The sequence below is a fragment of the Magnolia sinica genome, chromosome 18 (assembly GCF_029962835.1).
Source record: "Magnolia sinica isolate HGM2019 chromosome 18, MsV1, whole genome shotgun sequence".
In the NCBI taxonomy this organism is placed as follows: domain Eukaryota; kingdom Viridiplantae; phylum Streptophyta; class Magnoliopsida; order Magnoliales; family Magnoliaceae; genus Magnolia; species Magnolia sinica.
Genome location: NC_080590.1, coordinates 25458838 through 25482249, shown reverse-complemented (window position 1 = coordinate 25482249; position 23412 = coordinate 25458838). Strand labels below are relative to the sequence as shown.

The 23412-nt window shown below is 39.8% G+C and overlaps 1 protein-coding gene and 1 long non-coding RNA gene across 2 annotated transcripts; both read left to right on the top strand.

Annotated features, from left to right (window-relative positions):
* Positions 1–2251: 2251 nt before the first annotated feature.
* On the top strand, positions 2252–3460 carry LOC131232463 (uncharacterized). Its single transcript, XR_009164857.1, has 4 exons — positions 2252–2400; positions 2539–2611; positions 2881–2941; positions 3416–3460. It is a non-coding gene; the product is annotated as an uncharacterized LOC131232463 (long non-coding RNA).
* An 8342-nt stretch (positions 3461–11802) lies between these two features.
* LOC131233768 (probable inactive purple acid phosphatase 29) lies at positions 11803–23142 on the top strand. Its single transcript, XM_058230558.1, has 4 exons — positions 11803–12191; positions 16979–17385; positions 21401–21851; positions 22761–23142. The coding sequence occupies exons 1-4, from the start codon at positions 11885–11887 to the stop codon at positions 22793–22795; spliced, it is 1200 nt and encodes a 399-aa protein (XP_058086541.1). The 5' UTR covers positions 11803–11884; the 3' UTR covers positions 22796–23142.
* The last annotated feature ends 270 nt before the right edge of the window (positions 23143–23412 follow it).

Below are 23412 nucleotides of genomic sequence, written 5' to 3'. Positions count from 1 at the left end.
TAAACTGTACAAATTGTGCATACCAGTTTAAATTATTATCATCATTAAAAAATTAAGCTTATTTTATTATTTGATAATAATATCAGTGGACATTTATTGGACGGTTAATAATGAAAAATATCCCAATGTCTTATTTCAAAAAACAAGTGACCACGTTGTTCAACCAATGATACCAGTTTCCACAATCTATTCAACTCAATTTGGCTTAATTTATGCCAAATGTAACATTTATATGTGCATCAAGCTTAGTAGCTGCCAAAGTATCATATATCTCCCATTTCTTCAATTCATATTGTGATGAATAGCCCATGTGCATCTGGCACCTTTGCCATGGACAGTTAATCCAATGGTAATTTTGGTACACTCATTGAATTACAACTCATCTCATTTTGGAGAGCAGCCAGATGTTGATCCCAGGAAATATCTATCCCAAACTACACTTGCCCACCGGATATAGAACTGTAGAACTTATTAATAAAAAAGAGAAAAATAAAACCCTCCGAACTCTCATGCAGTTCTCCATCTGTAGTCTATCTCACAATTTATGACTTTTTGGCTGGATATTAGTGCGTGTGGAAAGATAGGTACAATGTCAAACGTCACGGTACCCTGTGAGACACGGAGGACTTGTTCGTCAACTCACATTTTTCAGGTCATGGTGGAGAACCTGTGACGACCAATCGGTTTGTCACTTTTCACCCCTTCGTAGGATGTGACCGGAGCCAACAATTTAGGTGGTTTAGTTGGGAGATAAATGCATGCTTTGCAGGAATTTCTCCGTGTATGTGTATGGAGCAGCACAGTATCATATATATATAAAGAGAGAGAGAGAGTCATGGTCACCTATGCACATGCGCACCTATATACATGTGTCATGGGCGTCTAATCCATACGGTCCATATGATGTGGAATCCCATGAAACCCTAGGGGACAAATTGTCACCCTGATCTAAAATTCTAATGGGCCATAGCAAAGAGAAATGCAAATCAATGGAGGAAACTGTTTTCATTTTTCATATCCTACAAAAGTTTTGGATAAAAGTAAAAAATTTAGCCTAGGGGTTTCATGAGGTGCTGCTTCATGTAGACCATTCAGATTTTGGAGTCACATTACAATTGATGTGTTCTAAAAAAATTTTGCACTAGTTCCATGCAAACTGGTGCGCAGCTAAGCGCGCGTGCACACACACATATATAACTGCGATGCCTCCACATTTAGGAATCTCAATAGTGCAAGGAGCGGATTAAGCGTGGTCGCAGCCTCACCCAACATGGCGCGGTCCTGAATGAGAGCCCACTATGATATATACATTGTATATCCACGCCATCCATCCGTTTTTCTAGTTCATTCGAAGGATCCTGGACCATTAAGGAAACCTAGCGAAGGTTTTATCACCTCGATAACATATAAAAGGAGCACGCAATGAAGAGTTTGAGGCCCACGCCAAACACAATCCATCTTCTTTTACATTTATCCTAACATAGCTTAGTTTTAATATAGATTGCTATTGTCCAGTGCCATCATTATAGCACCCTAGGATTAAAATAAACATCAACAACCTTAAGTTGTTGAATTATGACCAACCGAGTCCTTTCTTTTGTGATCAATCATCCCAATCGCATCTTGTTGATCATCTGCCTGGATCGCCTGTTCACACAGACAAATTATGTGTTCATATTTTTCATTGTCTCTAATTGTTTTTACTTTATCAATTGCAATGAATTACATCTACATGTTAATAAAAATAATATTACTTTAATTCTTTTTTGTTTATTTGTTCATTTTTCATTCTTTTGATAAATATATTAGTTACAAGTAGTCGTGAAAGAATAATTCTTAACATAAGGTAAAAAGAAACTATCAAAAACTCACATCTACCCTTTCATAAATTGCTTGATCGTTGGTTACAAATAATGGTTAAGACAACAACTGAATCTCTGAATTCAATGTTACTCAATTGTTTTAGCATGGGTCACCCGCTTTCAATCAAGGGCCTGTTTGGTTTTATGAAATACCGTCATTTGAGTGTAAAGAAGTCATCATGACTTATGACAGATGTTTGGTAAATGAAATAAATTAACGTATTAGAAAATCTTCTGAAATGCCGGTATTTGGATGTAACCCAGCCGCCTGAATCGATCAGATGCTGCAGGTAATCGATTTAGATTACCTCTTTTGTAGATCATACAGAACGGAGAATGTTGGGTCCGCATGAATACAGAAGCAATGCCCATGCACGATTACCTCTTTTGCAGATCATACAGAAAGGAGAATGTTGGGTCCGCATGAATACAGAAGCAATGCCCATGCATCTCAAACAACTACATAATCATATTTTCCTTCTTTCTTCTTCTTCACCGCTAGCCGAAACGAGATTTCTTGCATTTTCACTCCGTTCAGGTAAACTGATGATGATCGGATTCTTGAATCCTCTTTCGAATAGTGATCATCCATTTCTACAAACTTCTCATAGATGGATAGTTAACGTAAATCCCTTCATTCAGTCCATTAAATCTTCCCTGCTTCCATGGTCGACAGTCACAAATGGTGTCGGAGAGAAGAAAGTTCGATGGTCACTGTGCATTTCAGGAGCACATCTAAACGAAAATAGGTAGCTTCCAACGATCTTTTTGGTCCTTGCAGCAATCGAACGCGAGTGGGTTTGGTCAGTAAATTTTCTAAAATTGCAACAGTGGTTATCTTGCATGTTATCTTCATTTTCAGTATTGCTTATTCAGGGACTTCCTTGCCTTGTATGTTATTGCAAGTGTCCTGCCTTACACGTTATTGTAATTTTTGGGTCTTGCATGTTATTACAATTTCCTTGAATTGCATGTTTGGGGAATTTTATTACTGGTACCGATTGCTTCCTTCTTATAGCCGACTGCTCAGTATCCAGATTGTGACATCTTCCCCACCACCTACACATACTCTCTGATAGGTACAGATTCATCTTCCTTGGTATATACTCTTCAAGGGATATTGCTCGAAGTGTTTCGGATTTTTGAAAAAATGACATGGATTTGCTAATAGCATTTGGTCAGACATATGTGGCCATTCTGATGACATTGATGTTCTGTAAAACATATATGGCCTATCTGATGATATTGATATTCTGTGAAACTTGTGGCCCATTTGCTGGAAAATGAAATTTTCTCTCAGAAATGTGATTATCTATTTCTAGATCTTGTTCATTGTCATTCTTTAGTGATACTTGTTCTTCTTCTTCTTCAGTATTGCTTATTCAGGAATTTCCCTACCTTGCATGTTATTGCAAGTGTTTTGCCTTGCATGTTATTGTAATTTTTAGGTCTTGCATGTTATTACAATTTCCCTGAATTGCATGTTTGAGGAATTTTTTCCCTGCTAATGGTACCAATTGCTTCCTTCTTGCAACTGACTGCTCGGTATCCAGCTCGTGACATCTTCCCCACCACCTACGCATACTCCCCGACAGGTACGAATTCATCTTCCTCGGTATATAATATTCAAAGGATATTGCTCGAAGTGTTTCGGAGTTTTGAAAAAATGACATGGATTTGCTAATAGCATTTAGTCGGACATATGTGGCCCTTCTGATGACATTGATGTTCTGTGAAACATATATGGCCCATTTGATGATATTGATATTCTATGAAACATATGTGGCCCATCTGCTGGAAAATCTGATTTTGATATGGATTTGTGATTATCCATTTCTAGATCTTTTTCGTTGTCATTCTTTAGTGATACTTGTTCTTCTTTTTCTTCTTCTTCTTCTTCTTCTTCTTCTTTGATTATCAATGTGCCTATGAATAGGACTCCAGATTTAGTAGATTGTTTGGATATTTCTTCATCATGTGGCCCACCAAGCTAGTGAATGATTTTTTGGATAGGGGCTCCCAAGAGTGGCTGTGAGAGTCAGACATCGAATTGTACTCTTCTCCTTCATGTGGGTGCATGATTTACGCCCTTCAGTAGGTTGGCGCCACTAACTGTCATGTGTCCAATGCGGCTATACATGTTATGCGTTGTTGGTGAATTTCATCCTGCGCTTGTCATTTCAAACCATATAGTAGGATACAGATTGGGCCCTACCCGCTGTAAGGGGAAGAGTAGGACTCGAAACTACGGAATCGCCACTGCATTTTCTGAGGATCTGTTAGCTTCAAAATCTGATTGCTGATCTGCATGGAATCAATTCCAGGTGGGGCCTGTATAAGCAATGAAGCATCCCATACACCTGGAATTGAAAGGCTGTGTTTGGTTGTGCGACTGAATAGAACCTAATGTTCAGTTAAAATATGCAATTAGCACTGGTAACGATGCTTCTTTCAATTCATAATAACTAACTACCATAGTTAATCAGTTCAGGTCTCCACAAAACAGAAAAGCATTTTGTTCTTATCACCATCATAAAACAATTTATTTATATTGATCTCCCGGTGTTTGTTCAAGTCATGACTCTGATAGATGATTATCGTCATTCTCTATGTTTCTTTCTTGTAAATGATTTTGTCACCCCCATCTAATCTTGAAGAAATGATGTTTAAGTAGATTTTAGGCCATCGGCCATTAAATTGAATACGCTGATCTAGCGGATGGATGTTCATAAGGGGTCCTTTGGATACCTGTAAGATTTTAAGCTACAAGAAATTTCGAACTGTGGGTACTGTGCCAATCGTTCCGAGCAAGTCCGAGTTGACTCAGATTACTTACAGTTGTGAGTCACCCGAGAATGAGCCAATTAATCCGAGCATTGTACATATTCCTAGTGATGTCTTCCTTTGTGGATTTCATTCCACATAATTTCTCTCTTGATGTGATGGGCAACAAAATTTGATGGTATTTATAGACACTTTTGATCAGTCAGACCAGGACCCAATGTGAATAATTGTATTGAAGAAATAATTAGCTATAATGAACAATTTCAAACTCTTGTTTTGATCGACTCTATGAGACCTGTTGTTTGAAAAAGAATTATTTGATATCGAAGTTGTGTTACATATATGAATTATTTGATATCGAAGTTGTATTACATATCAAAGTTAATGTATATTTCGAAGGACATTTACTGTTACATCCAGATATGAAACTGGTGCTTGATATTGGTGTGGTAGATGCTGACTCAGTTTCATTCGGTGTGTTGTACAAGAAATAATCACATCATGGAGGGACATGGATGGACAGAAGAGGAGATGGCTACTCTTGCAGCTACACTTACTGCAACAATAACAACTATTGCAGTGAGAGAATATTACAGTAATTAGTTATTTAGGACACCATAAAGAAGCAAGATAATAAATGAGATTATTAAAGCGGGTGACAATGAGTATTTAGCACAACTCGGAATGAATAAGGCCACATTCTTTAACTAATGCTCGTTTCTTAAGGATAGAAATCCCCTTCCTGATGGGAAACATGTTTGTATGGAAAGAACAACTTGTGATGTTCTTTCATACAGTAGGGCATTATGTGAGAAATCGTGTCATCGGTCATTGGTTTATAAAGTCTGGAGAAACCGTAAGCCAATATTTTAGTAAAGCTCTGGATGTTATTGTCAGACTATATCCAGAGATTATAAAACTACCAAGTACGGAAATACCTATCGAGATTCCAACCAATCCCAATTGGAGCACGTACTTTCAGGTATGCTCAATTGTAATCACATTATGCAACATCCAGTCTTGTAATAACATTCTCATCTATTTTTTTGCTGATAATGCATATTGAAATTATTATTGTATTGGTGCAATTGATGACACCCACGTACCCGCCTATGTGCATGCATTGGAAAGTGCAACCTATCGTAACAGGAAAGGGGTCCTCTCTCAGAAAGTAATGGCTGTATGTTCATTTGATATGAAGTTCGTATATGTACTTGCTTGATAGGAAGGTCTGCATCTAACGCACGCATCTTATATAGTGCATTGACACATTCCACTGATCGATTCACTATCCCCGAGGGTATTTCGCGTAATTTTATATTATGGAACATCTTCACAGGATGATTTCTAACTTTATTTATATTGATAATTACTTATAATCAATTGTAGGTAACTACTACGTAGTTGATGCCGACTACGATCATTCACTTGGATTTATGGCTCCTTACCGCGGTGTATGGTACCACCTCAATGAATACCGCATGGCCGCAATCCTTCGAACAAAAAAGAACTTTTCAACTATCGACATGCTCAATTACGAAATGTTATTGAGCGAATATTTGGAGTACTCAAAGTTCGGTTTCCAATCCTCAAATCAGCTCCACCATACAACCTTCTAACACAAGTGAAGATAGTGATCGCATGTTATGTGTTACATAAATTTATCCATTTATTTAGAGGAGACAGTTCAGTCGAAGATGAGGTGACATCAACCGATGTAATGGAGAGTATAGATCTATCATCATGTGAGGTTAATGTCACACAACGTGAAAAGGACGAAGGGGTGACATTTCGAGATAATATTGCTTCGAGGATGTGGAATGAATCTCATCCAGTGAGTTGTAGCGTATGATAATCATATGTTAAATTATCATTTTGTAGTAAGTAATATAGATATGTGATTCTAATCTCAGTTACCTATAAACATGTGTATAGATTATCATCATTTTGGATGTTTCAAAATATGATTATCTTCCCTTTCAACTTTTATATCATGTTTGAAATGTGTGTATCTCCTTTCGACTTTGTTAAAATTTTGCATTATTATATGACATGTATGCAAGGTTGTAATGCTTATTAAATATCTTCATATCACTATTTGTAGATAATTGAAGTTAGTTATGGGGAGATGTCACCAAACAAACAAAATAACCAGTCCACCCCAACAAAACAAACTGATCAAGACCCGTGTGTTACACCACGAAGGATACCGAGGAAATATAAATTAAAATCACTCGATGAAAGTGGATCATCTATTGGTGTAATGCACTGGACCGATGAAATGGATGACTGCCTTATTGATACGTTGATGGATGTTATTGCAAATGGCTGTAAGAGTGCTAATGGATTTAAAAAAGAGACCTACAAAACAGTCGTGGAAACTATGATGAGTGCATTAAGGATATCAGTTTAGGAGAAACATGTTGAGAATCTCCTCCACACGTTGAAGAGATTGTATTACGAGGTTCGGGACACCCTAAACACCAGTGGGTTTGGATGGGATGATGACCCGAAGCTAGTGACCGCTCTGGACAAGGTTTAGAAGGACTACATATGGGTGAGGTTAATGTCGAATTAACTTTATTTATAGTTTCAACAATATGTTTCGTTTTAAAATTGTACATATATTCTCATGTAAGTTTACTTATATTAATTTTTCTTCGTGGTTGTCAATAGTCACATCCTTACGCACAACATGTACGAGGTAAAGCGGTGCGAAGATATGATGACCTAATGTATTTATTCAGAAATGACCGAGCTACTGGATTGCATGCCTCCACAAGAAACATGCGTAACACTCAGCCTCTGAGAAGGTCTAGGGATCCTGATATTTCATCGACACCATCTGTTGATTTGAAATACGACACGCTCATGTTATCAAGTGACGATGTAGGGGACAGTGCACCTAGCATCCAGTGGTCGTTTCAAAGTCGTGATGGTACTCATATTGCAAATCGAAGTCCGACTATAAACGGGAACAACTCGGTGAATATAGGCAGCACATCCAATTCAAGGAAGCGAGCAAGAATGAATCGCCCTTGTGACATAATAGGCAAAAGAATGAGTGACGTTACTGAAGCTGTCAAGTCACTAGCTATAACCATACACCAAGAGAAGGATCTGGTACGTATGTCGCAGATTATACCAGCCCTAGAGCAGATTGAGGGCCTTAGAGGTCATGAGATCCTGCGCACAACAAAGATATTTTCAAAAGATGAACATTAATCTGTCTCATTTCTTTCTCTCCTTGAGTATAGGAGGTTGGACATTGTGTTGATGCTACTTTCACCAGATCAATCGTCTGACTAAGCGTAGTGCCTTCCACCTGGTCGAGAAAGATTATGTTTGCTTTTGCTGGCCGGCCAAATGGTTTTTTGGACAAAACTTTTTTTTTTTTTTTGTTATAGGTCTAGTTGTGTTGACTAGCTGGATTAATGTGCGTTTTTTGGATGATAACTTAATTTTTTGGATTCTGATGTGGACTGTAATGCTTTATTCTTTAATATCTTCTAACCCACATTACTTGTTTTGAATCTACTGGATAATATGTTCATATTACGACTATGCTGCTCATATGTACAATTCGTATAGGAAATATTTCACATGTTAAACACTTTCCTCCAATACTTCAGGTATGCTATCTTTCAATTGTTATATGACCAATTTTCTACTATAGGTGGAGACAAATAGTGATTTTTATATTAATATGTTCCATTATTGATATAATTGGTTTAATCTTGTGCATAATATTTTCATATATGTAGATAGGTAAGAAGATGTATGTAGTATTCAATGGACACTGACCCGACATCTACTATACGTGGGAGGAGTGCCGTGAACAGGTTGAGGAATATTCCATGGCTCATTTCCATGGATACAAATCGACGATGGAGGCATTTTCTCATTGGACAGTGTATTGCGAGTCTTTGGAGCCAAAAAATGCACCAATGCATGAAAACGAAGACGACCATGACAACCGGGGGTCGACGCATGGACCATATTGTGTTGCCAATTGCATGAATCCTCCTCTAGGCACCTCCTCAGCACCATCCTATTGTTGTCTATGCAGTGGTGGCAACAACATACAGGAGCTTGGAATAGAGGAAACACTGCATTTACTCGCGGCCCTGACTAGGATAATCTTCGCTTACTTAGTTTTAATCATCACCATTCACCTCATGTTGTAGCGCTAGTCTTATAGCTTTGTGGTTGCAGATACTTAATAAGACTGTTAAACACTTTTTTTGGAATTTGATTTGCGTTGGTTTGTTAGAATGGAAGTCTATGGAAACTTTAGGGTTATTTTTTATTATGTTTGTTCTCCCTATACCTCTGTAGGCAGTACACATATTTCATAACTGACATATAACTTCTAGGATTAAATTATGTTACAGTTCAGGTAAACCATATATTTTCACATATTTAGGCTTACCATCACACAACATGTACAGTGGGTTGCTGATCCCACATCCATATATTGCGTTGGTAAATATGCTTAAAGGGCATGGATGAAAGACGTATAGAAGATATGGGTCCCATTGGCCACGGACCATCGGTCAGTTGATTAACGAGAGACTACAATCCATCTTTGTAGTTAGGGCGTGTTTGGGCAGTGGGATTAGAAGGGATTAGGTGGGATGGGATTCATCTGGTCTTGTGCCAATTCCACTCCATGTTTGGGAAGAATGGAAAAGCTTGGAATTAGATTAGATGGAATTGCATTGGTCCCGTGCTAATTTCACTCAATGTTAGCAAGTTGTGTAGGTCCCACCATGATGTGTGGGCTATATCCACACCGTCCACCCATTTTTTGAGATTATTTTAGAGCATGGGCCAAAAAATCAGGTAAATCTAAAGCTCAAGTGGACCCTACCATAGAAAGCAATGGGGATTGAATACTTACCGTTGAAAACTTCTTTGGGGCCACATAAGTTTTGGATCTACCTCATTTTTAGGCCCATGCCATAAAATGAGGTTACAAAACAAATAAACGGTTTAGATATAACACATGTGTGTTATTCTCAGTAATTTCAAATGATGGTGGGTATATTCATTCAATGTACCATCATATCACCAACAAAGTATGGAATTAATCTTGTCCGATGGCAACGGGGGGTCAATCCCTGCCATGGGTAATTATTATGTTTTTTGAATCCCATCCCACCACCCAAACACGCCCTAAGAGTGCAGAGGATTTCCAACTACAGTGCATTTGTAATAGAGTTGGGGTGCTGGAAACTAGGGATGAAAGTCGGGCGAGTTGGGCCGGGTTGGTGCTCAACTCTAACCCAACCCAAGGTTCTTATACCCCAACCCTAACCTAACCCAACCCAACCCAACCCAACCCAACCCAACCTTGGGTTGGGAATTCTCGACCCAAGCCGGGCTCGATCGGGTTAATCGAGTCGGTCGGGTGTATACGTGCTAATATTTTCCTTATTACATTAGTTTATTACATTTCAATTTAGGACTTATTTTTTGTATCTATGATTTTATTAATTATATATGTAATTATTCATTGTAAAGAACTTCATTTTTTCTTTTTAAAAAAATAAGCTAAAATATAGGACAATTACTTCTTTAAAAGACATGTAGCATAGCATGCAATCTATTTAGAGAGAAAAATCTGGCATATCTTGTTAGCTTGAGTCATTGGAAATGATGTGGACAAATGAGACCTGACATCACTAGTGTGACTTTGACCCAAACGATCCACACTCAATTATAATTTATAAGTAATTTATATATTGATTGGGTTCGGGTTGGGCCAGGTAACCCGAGACCTCAACCTGAGCCCGACCCAAGTTTTATCGGGTTGGTGTTTGTATAGCCCAAGCTTGAGATTGGGCCCGATACATCCTACCCAAGCCCAACCCAATGTCGGGTCGGTCATGGGTGGGTCGGGTTGAACCCGCCCAACTTTTAGCCCTAGTCATCACGTCCCATCACTTTGTTAAATTATGTGGATTTCCATAGAAAGCCTTTCCCACAAAGGTAGTTTGACCCGAAGCTATGTGGTGCCACCATCATGTTTATGAGAAATCCCCAATGTCCATACGTTTTAGAGATCATTTTATGGCGTGAGAAAAAGAATGATATAGATTTAAAGTTCAAGAGGACCCACCACAGAAAACCGTGGGATCAGTCACACCAACTGTTGAAACATTTATAGGGCCCGCCATGATATAGTTTTTAGATCCAACCTATTCATAAGTTAACATAGATATAGATGAAGTGGAAAAAAAAATATAAGCTTGATCAGAAACTTCTATGGCCCCTAAGAAGTTTTGAACGGCGGATGTCACTGTCCCCACTGTTTTCTATGGTGGGGTCCACTTGAACTTTAAATCTATCTCATTATTTTGTCTCATGACTACAATCCATCTTTGTAGTTATTGCAGAGGATTTCCAACTACAGTGCATTTGTAATAGAGTTGGGGTGCTGGACACCATATTAGCAAGAGCAGAGTGACATGACTAATACATTGTCTACCCAAACATAGGGCTTGTGCATTCATGTCTATTCTACCAGGTAAATGGTAAAAAATCAAACGTGTGAGAGCAGTCAGTTGGAATACATACAATCGTTACAGATACAAGTATAAAGTCATCATGACTTCTTTACAACCAACTACCACGATAATTGAAAAACCAAACGGGCCCCAAACTTAACTTTAGCATGCCAGCACTTCTTAATCTTCCATATAAATTAAATGCAAGCCCTCAATCTTATATTTAATTAAATTGTGTAAACATATATGAATTTATCAACAGGTTCCATGACAAATAGACATTACTGCGAGCCCTAAGAAGTTTTTAATGCTATGCTATTCAATCTCTACTGTTTCCAATGTGGTGGCCCACTTGAGATTTGGATGTCTCATTTTTTGGGTCATGCCCTAAAATGAGCTAGAAAAATAGATGGACCGTGAGGATAACCCACATACGTCGTGGTAGTGCCCACAGAGTTTTGACAACAGCTAGCTGGCTGGTGTCGGGGTCACCAGCCAACCGCGTCAGCAGAGGAAACTCGGGTAGCGTCCTTTCATTTCTCTTATCTATATTTATTTACTTCTCTGAACCTCCGCCGAATATTCTTTTAACATTTCTGGCTATGTATATAATAAGCTAGAAAGAAAAAAAGAAAGAAAGAAAGAAGGAAAAGCCAACCCGAAAAATAAAAATTCTGTCCTCCAAACGGGAACTAGAAATTTAAACTGAAAAATAGAAATATCCGAATGCCTTCCAAACCTTCATTTTCTTCTTTAATTTCTCTCTTCCTCTGCTTCTTCATCTGTTTTCCTCTTTCTTCTCTTATCTTCCCTGCAGATGCGAAACCTTCTAACTCTCCATCTCTCCTCCGTTTTGGCCAAAACGGCAGATTCAAGATCTTGCAGGTGGCTGACATGCACTACGCCGACGGTAAGACGACGCCCTGCGTGGACGTCTTGCCGGAGCAGGTCCCTGGATGCTCCGATCTCAACACCACCGCCTTCGTCGAACGGATGATCCGAGCTGAAAAGCCAGATCTCATCGTCTTCACAGGTACATCAGAACCTACGTACATGGATTTTCGTTTTTCTTTCCCAAAATCGAATTATTTGGGACTTTTTAAAAAAAAATGTTTTTCTACTCTTTTTATTTTTTAATCCTTTTATTCATTTCGAAGAGTAAATTGAGCTCCGCTTGTCCCTCTTATTTGTGAATTGACAGAAATGCCACTGTCAATAACCAAATGTGAATCGTATAATATAAGGAATTTCGGCGTTTTAAAAGGGTGTTCTTATCCAATCGAAATAATTTTTCATAATTACAGGAAGAATTTTTTAAATTTGCTGGCATTTGCTTCGTTGACCAACCGGATTTTTTTTCTTGCGGGGCATTCGGTTCTACTTGCGGGAAAGGCTAACGTGTGGTCCGTGACTTCTCAGACACTTGCGGATGCTGCCAGCTGGCTCCAAGGACCCGTGAAACGGTACGCGGATTAGCTCCGACCCCAGATCCAGCCGGGTGCGTGGCGCCCTGAACGTGGGGTCCGCCCTAATGCATGCGTTGTATAATCATGGCATCCGTTGTGCCAGCTTATTTTAGGTGGACCATAAAGCAGGAATTGAATTTACACCATTAAAAGCCCTACGGGGACTACAGGAGTTTGGATTGAATTTCCACTATTAAAAGCCCTACGGAAGCTACAGAAGTTTTGGATTTGTGTTTTTCCTTAAAAACATTAGCACTGTAGGCTCTTTCCTTCTATGCCCGTTATTTATTTATTTTTTTGGACGCTCGAAAACTTATGCTAGTAAATAGAATTTTAGGATACGGAAATATGATTTTAGACAAAAATATCTCTGTTCTTTAAGATAAAGCAGTTGAAAAATTTGTCCATACAGATAAAGGTTAGTTTGATTAGGTAGGTTTGGTAGGCTATACTAAAAAATTACCCTTCTTCCTTCATTTGCGTCCATGTGACCTTGTGGTGTGGTTCACCTGATATTTGCATCTATTTACTTTTGGGACCTGCCCTAAAATAAGCTAGCAAAACGGATGGATGGTGTGGATATACAACGCATACATCGAAGTGGACCCACGGTCAGTGAAACGGTAGGACGAGTGGTGAAGCTGATCCACAGACTGACAGACACCGTCCATCGAGTGGGCCTAAATAAATATGGTCCACATTACAAAGCCAAACGGTAGGATAATCATAGACGTTGCTTCTACCTACTCCCTACGGAACGGAAAAGCAAGCCATTTTGTTTTCACCTTAAATCATTGCGGCAATGATCGGATGGATAAGATGTGGCTAGAACTGTTTTTCTTGACGCAGATTGCCTGCAGCGCCTGGTATATGATGCAGCAGGGCGTTGCAGGGACCACCGTGATGTATCTGTACATCCCAGTTGGATCTGCTTCCTTATTTTCTTTTTTCTCTGGTGTCGGGTCCCAGGATCACGGGTCGGAAACTGCAACGGGAAACATGTTGAACCCGGGACCGTAGATGCATAATCCCAACTGACCATCTACGTGTACGGTGGAAAGCAAGTTGCTGTGTCTCCCTCTGGCCTTTTCCGAACTGCTATCGGCAATGGCGTGAGTTCGTATTTTCTAGGAAAAGCTAGATGACTCAATGGGGCACACGAACCACGAACGTACCCACGCTAGACGGTTGAACCTTGTAGGCTCCACTGCGGAGTATGGAGAGCTCTCAGTAAAAATATCAGATGATCCTCACCATCTGATCTGTAGTTTGGGAAAATGGGTATTTGTGGGTTGGGTTGGGGCTGGACCCGTTTGCTAATTGGGCAAGGAATTTTCGCCCAAAACCGATCCATGACCCGTTACTCTGTGGCCTGGTCCAACCTACCTAGAAGTAGCAAGCCACTTGCCTATTCAAACCGAACCATGTAATTATAATTGGGTCGGCATAGGACCTATTTACAGCCCTTTAAAAATTACAAGCCCAATCTCAGCCCAACTGGACCCATTTAATTGTGTTTGGGTTGGACGCGATTGGCACCACCTGGCATGCCGGGACCTAGCTCTGGTTTTCAGAATGTAACGTGAGGGTAAAACTGTGTACAGCCTGGCTCGATTAGTGTAAGTAAATAAACCATCTATTCTTTTTGTTTCAGTTTTTGCGTGCCCAACCCAATAATAACCCCACATGGGTGGCTCAGGACTGGTAGAGTGCAACCAAGCATAGCCCATTTAGCTAAATGGGTCCCAAGCTGCATATGCTACCCTTTTAGCTTGGCCCTAAGACTAGTAGCGTGCCTAAAATGCAATGGTTAGACATTTGCCAATGCCGGTTGTGTGGGTTGACTGGGCACAGACCATTGCCAATGCTGGTTAGGCTAGTTGACTTGACAGGGCCCATTGCCACCACTACATAGTGGAAGGGTGAAGTTTTCACTAGACATTTTTATTTCCTGGGCTACACTGACACAGGGATGAATGTGATGAGGTTGATCACCGTCTTCCTCAAGGATAACTACGAATCCACGAAGCTTCTCTGGACTCCTCACAGAGACTTCTCGAATCCACGAGGAAAAAGGCAAGAAAAATATAAATAAATTTTATAAAATTCGTAATTTGATTGATAAAATGAAATAAACAAGTTCACAACTCTTAAAATAAGGATACTAAGCAATGGGAGAGATTTCATAATCAAATAACAACTAAAACTCCTAGAATTCGCAACTTACTATTTATAGACGGTCATGATGTAAGGTTTTCAGCCAAAAATATAAATGTCCTATTTGGCTTCACCACGCTGTTCTCCCAATTGTTATAAGCACTAAGAGTTATAATCAAACTAAAACTTACTTTTTAGAGTAAAAATGTAATTAAAATAGGAAAATGACTGTCGATCTGGTGGTATTTCCGAACCCGACATAGCAGGGTTGTGTGGCTAAAGTAGCTCGTTATACTCCAAAATCATATATTTTACATCCAATAACTCATTTCGAATTGCGAGATATCATTAAAACTGTCTGCGACCCGCTCTATATCATACACCTACACATCGGCTGGGATATCGAGCTGAGTGTGAGAGGATAAATTGGTAAATGGTTAGAAGGGTTAAGTAGTTCTTTCTTTCTTTCTTTCTTTTTCACCACCTTGGCATCCATGCTGCAGTCAGCATTTTGGGTGCAATACGTGGTTGAAAGACTTGGCAAGTCGGATTCACTCGTCCAGTCTAATCAAATTGGCTGAGTAGGAGTGAGCTGGCCCATCTCAGCTGACTGACTCATGATGTTGAATCGGATTGAGTCCAACTGAGGCTGAGTCGACTTGGACGACTTGCATGGGACTTGACCAAGTCTGGTGCACCAGTTAGAAATTACTACTAACAAATTGCATATGTGGCATAAACATTGAGTTAAGCTAAACTGTCTAGATTGTAGGCCCTGGTTTAGATGTATCATAAACTACAAGTTACATTTATTTGATTATCTGACCATCGAATTGGGGGCATTTATTGGAAGGTCATCATCATCTAAGCCTTATATCAACTAATTGGGTCGGCTACATGAATCCTTTTCTGCCATTTCACTTTGTCAGGGGAAGTGAGAAATATCATGGGCCCTATTTCAAAAATTAAGCATTTACGAGTCATAGACTAGGATTGTTTTAGACTGTGGCTTAGTCACAGTGGGACAACAATTAAGTGGGTTTAATTTCAGTTAGTGAATGCCACGTGTGCAATTTCTGAGTTCCTGCGTATCAAGCCTCGTACTCTACCAAAGTATCAAATCTCTCCTTGTTTATAAGTCCCCGGACTACCTCTCACCCCATAAGCTGCACACTAATAGCTGATGGAGTTATTTGGGGCCCGTTTGGATACCACCAAATAAGTTACATTTTCTACTTACAACAGTAAATAAGTAACTTATTTGAGACAAGTAAGTTTGGTTTATGATCACTTATTAGTAACTTTTTTACTTAGTCTCCTCAGCTTAATAAGTAGAAATCAAGATAAGTTACTTGAGGCATAAGTAACTTATCTTAAGTAACTTAAGATCCAAACACCCCCTTAATGTCTTTTTTGAAGAGTGATGGTTGATAGGCAGGCACTCATAAATTGTACCACACACTTAAAATCATATTAGAAGAACAACTTTAACCTCTGGTTTGTCCACACATGTTTTCTTAATTCGAAATGTTGGATATTTTCCTTTCAACTATCCATTAAAGGTCTACCAATTACTAGTAAGGTGGTCAAGGAAGTGTAATTTTTGGTTTCTAATCCATCTAAATTGGGACCACAACTTTTGACAGTTCAATTTGAGAATACTTCATTTACATGTACAATTTCTAAATCCATGTGTATCAGCCATCATACTGAAAGGCCTGGATGTCTCGAGGAATAACTGTGTGGGACCCAACCACTAGTGGTTACCCACAAATGTTATCAAACGCATATTCTGCCAGAATATCTAAGGGCCAGTTTGTTTCACCAATTACATCAGTAAAGTAAACAAAATGAATAATGATTACAAATTGTTTTACTTATTTGGTGGCATCCATTGCATTTGACTGCAATGATGGCATCTTATCTACGTAAAATTGTAAAGATAACAATTTTATAATGTAAAATGTAATGATTACAAATTTCTTTACTCATCTCCTATTACATCTCCTATTACATCTACATTTGATTCTCAAATTATATGTCATAATACTTGTTTAAACAAATATTATGAAATAGTAACGAAGGGCTCATTTACATTACATTACCATTGAAATTAGCGAAACGAACGTGCCCTTAGTTTTCCCCATTGCTGATATGTTGCTTGCTAAACGTTTTTTCGTCTTCGTCCATCGAGTAGGTGACAACATCTTTGGCCTCGACGCGACTGATGCCGGGCAATCGCTAAATGCTGCTTTTGCCCCTGCGATATTGTCGGGAATCCCATGGGCGGCCGTCCTGGGAAACCACGACCAAGAATCGACGTTGTCGCGGGAAGGTGTGATGCAGCATATTGTCCAAATGAAACACACAGTGTCTCGCCTCAATCCGACTGCCGATTCCTGCCATGGAGAAGGGATCGATGGCTACGGAAACTACAACATGGAGGTGGCTGGGGTCGAGGGTTCAAGCATGCAGAACAAGTCCATTCTCAACCTGTATTTTTTGGACAGTGGGGATTACTCGACGGTTCCATCCATTCCTGGCTATGGTTGGATTAAACCCTCTCAGCAATTTTGGTTTCAACGCACTTCGTCTAAGCTGCAGGTATGGATTTGTTTCTCTTTCTTTTTCTCTTTTTTCTCTCTTTGAGGAATAAAAAACTTTGATAAACTTTGATACTCTTGCAGAGTGTGGTGGATGATATGCAAGGAGTTAGAAATTGCTTCGAAATTGCATGTGCAGAACACAAATCAAATTAAACTGTTCAAATTATGGGGCCCAATGTAGATGTGTCATGACCCAAAAAATTACACTTATTTGATTTTCTGACTATTGGATTGGCGGATATTTTATTGGACGGTCAAGTTTCCTGGAATCAGAGGTTGGGATTGTTCGACCAATCTGATCTTGGGTCTTTGAGTTAGAGACAATGAGATCCACAATTTATTTGATGTATGCCATGTGTACAATTTCTGATTGCCTGCGTATCACGCATCCTCACTGCCAGACTATCAAATAACTCCTCTTTCTCTTTTAGTTGGAAATTCCAATGCCAAATGCTGGTTGTTAATTGATGAGGAGATCCACATCACACGTGTGAATCCTGGTTGTTTATAAGGTGGCTTCCACTGAACCAGAAATCAGGATAGTCTCCTAATCGGGTGTGCCACACATGTAGACAAAAAGATTTAAAAAAATAATTAGTTGACACACTGGCTTAGTGTGATGGTTACCCCCTGGGCACTAATAAATTATACATGTGGCATTCAAACAACTTAGATGAATCCTTTCATAAATAAATAAATAAAATACAGACGTTTATGGGTTCAATGCGAAAATTGTTATGGATTAAGTTCTAAGAGATTTTTTAAGTAAAAAATAAATATTTGTGAACTATGGGGATATAATTTGAAAATGATTACTTTGGATCCAAACTTGGGATCCTATAGATGAACCCAACTTTACATGGATCATACACCAAAAGTTACAGTGACTTGATTATTTAATTAGTGGATTAGTGTACATTTATTGAATAGATGAGATAAAAGGGGAAAAAAATTTAAAAAAAATAAAATCCAAAGGTCTGAATTCAGTGAACAAGTACCCCCAAATCTGAGGCTAAGATTTTTCAATCAATTTTAATTTGAATCAGTGTTAGGAACGTGTACTATTTCTGAATGCGTACCCATCAACCTCAGACTCTTTATGAGTATGAAATAGCTCCCTTCAGAAAAATGCTGTTTAGGTGGGTAGATTTTACTGTCAAGACTAGTGGGTGCCAATAGCCTTCCATTGTACTGTCTTATCAAGTGCAAAATTTTATTACGAGCGTGATGGAAGATATACAGGCACATAGAAATTACTTGGGGCCTGTTTTGGGTGCCACTTAAAAATGAGTTCATCTTATTTCAGTTAATCATAATTATGTATTAGAGATCATGATTGTTAACTATCAAAATTATTTTTAATCCTTAGCAAAAGAAATAGTTTTAAGTAGCACCCAAGCAGGCCTTTAGATATTGCATCCATGCAATACAAGTCAAATTTAACTGTCAAGATTATGGGTCTTAGTCTAGATGTATTATGAACCAAAAGTTGCACTTATTTGACTATTTGATTATCAAATTGATGAACAATTATCGGCCGTTCAAACATGAAAATATATCCAGTGGTCTTATTTCAACAAACAAGTGTCCATTAGTGGTTAGGATTACTCAACCAATCAGATTTTGGGACTATGACTTAGCGACAATGGGTTCCACAATTTAATCATGTTAGGTTCCCTTAAATGTATGCCACGCATACATATTTTCAATGCCTATGCACCAAGCCTCATATGCTGCTAGAGGAACTAGCAACTCCGCTATTATTAAAGTGCCCAGTGCATGGTCATGGTGAGCCCTACCCTGAGGAATGATGCCGATCTCTGACATGAATGTCACAAGGGCACTCGTGTCCTAAATCGAACGTTGAATTTTGGTGTGGTTTCAAGCTATAATATCCTTTGGTAATCCGAATGAAGCCTTTTGTTGGATGTTGTTGAGCATAGGGGAGGGGACAAATAAAATGATCCTGTTTGATGCACTGTTGCCCTTTCATCACACGCCTGGTCTCTCCAGAATCATGAGGTAGTTTCTTATGGTTTTGGTGATAATAAGATTAAAAGGGACAAGGGGGTAATGGAGTCCACCACCACTTTGTGTTGCCTCGTCCACCGTACGCAAGCATAAATTCACTTTGATCCTGAATGTTGAAATTGCAGAGCCCATTTGGATGGATCATACCACGAAAATCACACCGACTGAATGATCCTAATCATAAAATAAAATGTTCAATGGTTCTAATTTCATTGAACAGAACCAGGTGCTAAAGATTGTTAGGTTAAGAGTCAAGTGAGGCTTTGCTTTAACAAGAATCGGGCCCACAAGTTGGAAAGTCCAGATTGCAAAACATGTATGGTGGATGACACTCCACAATTTAAATGGTGGTGAACTATTAGTCTATTACCCTATTCTCTATCTCTAAGATTTAGTCATCAATAATTTTTCTTTTCATCGAAATTTGCCAAGCATGTGTGCACCTCTCTACACCCACCTCTATGGGAGGTGTGCCACACCACATGCAAGGGCAAGTGAGCTGAAACTAATCTGGTCCACTCATCAGGTCCCCAACATGTGTTCAAAGCAATGGATAGTTTGAAAGATTGTCAGCGGTTCACATTCAACATGTAAGCAACCGGTTGACGAGTGGAGAGGACTGATATTTGTGTTGGGTTGCGTATGTGCTAGGGTTCGAGTACCCATTGTGGTGAAATTCCACTGCAGATGCCAAGGCCATGGGCAACACCACACATGGCCGCACATGACAACATGGAACAGTTGTTGGACATCCAAGCGACGCATCATACAATCACCATTCTGAAGATGACAAGGCCCAAAAGATCAGACCAGATCATTCTTCATGTGGAGCGCACATGTATGTTGAATGTGGATGATTGGCAATTTTTCTAGCCCATCCTTGCTATCATGCTGTCATGCATGTGCTGCCCACCTGATGGGTTGATTAGCCAAGTTGGAGGATAGGTCATCTATCGCCCACCTGATCCTGTGCTCAATTATCCCATGTAGGTGTTAGGTTGTCACGTATTGCCTCATGTGGGGGTGCATGATCTGGTGGTGGACCTGATCGGCGCCATTGGTGAACCTTATGGGCATCTCATCCTGGACCAGCCCAAATTCCCTTGATGTTTTGCCACTTTGCAGGATCATTTGATGCATGCTTCTCATAAAATAAGGTTCACAGATACCCAAACACTGGTACAAATGCACAAAGGAGGATGACTTATCCTTGCATGGAAACAAATCCTGGGAGAAATGCACAAATGGGGGTGACTTCTTATCCTTGTATGGAACCAAATCCTGCATTGTTCCCTATAAATTAACAGGAATCTGCATTCATGCTGCGTGTGTTCGTGATCTAGACCATTTCTGCTTCCTCCATAGTTGATGGCCTCCATGGGAAACTACTGAGCCTAGTTGGGCAATTAGGAAATGCATTTGGAGTGTGTGCTGATTTGTCCACGTAAGCAAGGTACTGACTCGTATTTTTTCAGTCAACATCTAATGCACCTATTGCTTGTGTTGATCCTTGAGTAATAATCCCACATGTTCTATTTGTTGAATCCATGCACATACCCATGCATCCAGTTATGGGCCAGCACTTGAGTAGGCCATGGTGCCAAAATTGGACCATAATGATCCTAGAGTTCTTCAACATTCACCAATGCTCAGATAATCCACTGCTTTATGGACCCTTGCACATGACTTTAGATAGCTTTCGCAAAGCAGCCCCATCGATCCCACAGCTTAAGCTGCCTGACTACCAATTTTGAAGCAGTGCGCCATCTGAGCAGTGGTTCATCAATCAAACCCAATACTTGACCATATTCATTGAAATGGATGGAAAAGCTGGTATACCCAGTACATGACCATGCCTTTGAATGGATGGAAGAGATGGCAGATGCACCGAGTTCAGTGTATAAAATTTTCACCGTGTATAAAATTTTATACAGGATCAAATTTCTGAGTTGTGTGGTTCAATCGTATGCTCTGTTTTGTAGAAAGAGTACATGGGTGGATCCAAGGGTCAGAAACAACCAGCGCCAGGGCTAGCATATTTCCACATCCCATTGCCAGAATTCAGTAGCTTCGACGAATCAAATTTCACGGGCGTGAAACAGGAAGGCATCAGCTCAGCTTCTATAAACTCGGGCTTCTTTACAACCTTGGTTGAAGCAGGGGATGTGAAGGCTGTCTTCACTGGCCATGATCATGTCAATGACTTCTGCGGTGAGCTAATGGATATACATCTCTGTTATGCTGGTGGGTTTGGATACCATGCCTATGGGCTGGCTGGGTGGTCGCGGAGAGCGAGGGTAGTTTTGGCTTCTCTAGAGCGAACAGAGAAGGGAGGTTGGGGAGTGGTGAAATCCATCAAGACTTGGAAGCGCCTCGATGATCCACAGCTGTCTACGATCGATATTCAGACCCTCTGGGTCAAGAGCTCCCCTGGTATGCTTTTCTCAACTACAATGCAGAGTTCATCTATAGGCTGATTAGGTTCTGCCTAATATGGGTGACACTGTGGTGATGATCTCTTTAGAGTTTGAACCCTGCTATGGCTGCTGGTAAGCTGCACATGCTAATGTTGCACTCGTGTGCAAGCTTGGGTCTGTTTATCAAGTGGACCCCACCATGTGTTTATTGTGTGCTAAAAATATGGCCAGTTGATCATCAGAAGTGCATAGTGAATGTCAATGGTGTCTCAAAAATTTGAAGTGTCAATTTTTTTCTAATGCAAGCGTGATACACCTGTTGACTGGAATGGCTTGATTTTTGGGTGATACATGGTGAGGCCACGGTGGAGTGATTGAAGTCAAACACGGCCAAACTCAAACAGCCTTGTGTGCCAAAATGGCAACCATGTCCAAAATCCAGGCATTGATAAGCAGCCTTGCTATTGATGTTCCCTAGCCCAAAAGTTAGGGCAGTTTATTCATCAGGTGTAAATGTGTTGATAAAAAATGGATGATTGAAAAGAACAACCAACAGTCCACAGTCAACATGTGAGGCCCACCTGGTGAGCCAACCTGTCTGATGCCCAAGGCATGTTCTTGCTGGGGCCTGCCTCATGATTGGAATGGATTTGGCACATGGCAGATGTGGAGCAGCTGGGCTGATATCTGTCCTCTTATAGGTATTATATAATGATCAGGGTGCGCTTACCATGATAGCATGTCACGACTCTGTTGTAGTTGATCATATGCATAGGATTCAAGGACATGGTTGTCAATGGCTGGACTAGCCTGTGTATATGGCTGGCCCCGGCCTTATTTCCAGACCCAAAAGACAAATAGGGTAGCTCATGGAATAGGTTTCTCTCTTTCTCTATCACTCATGGACATGAATTTCTTTGGACAGGGAGGCGCAGAAAGGGAGCTCCCACGGGCGTTTGAAGAGATGATGTTTGAAGATTTCCACACCAAGACTCGTACATGTGAGAGATGGGAAGTTTTATTGAAGCAGTCATTTTTTGAGGTACAGTATGGTTGCATAACTAGATGACTGAGACTGGTTTTGCAGGAAAATCAATAGAACATTGTCATTAAGAAATTTAGAATGCCCAAGGGTATGGTATAACATGTCGAGTTCTCTCTCCCTACCAAGGTGGGTAACATTCTCTAGCTATTATGGCTAGTTTCACAATATTCTCTGCCTCTTATGTAATAGCAATTTTCTCCACAATGGCTGTTATATGATAGAATAAAGACAGTATTATATGATGGAACAATGGGCGTTGTTTCCACCAGACTTTCTTTTTTATGTTTTCTTTTTTAATTCCTCATGTTATGGAATATAACACTGAAGAAACAACCACTATTTGTTGGGGGTTTGTGCTGCGGAATCACACAGATCTAGATCTAGGATAGTAATTCAATAGTAACAAGCAATCACAGAAGAACACAAAGTTTTAACGTGGAAAACCCTCGCGGGAAAAAACCACGGCACAAAGCGACAGAAATCCACTATGAAAAGAAACTTATAAGAGAGAGAACTTACCCGATTCGAACAA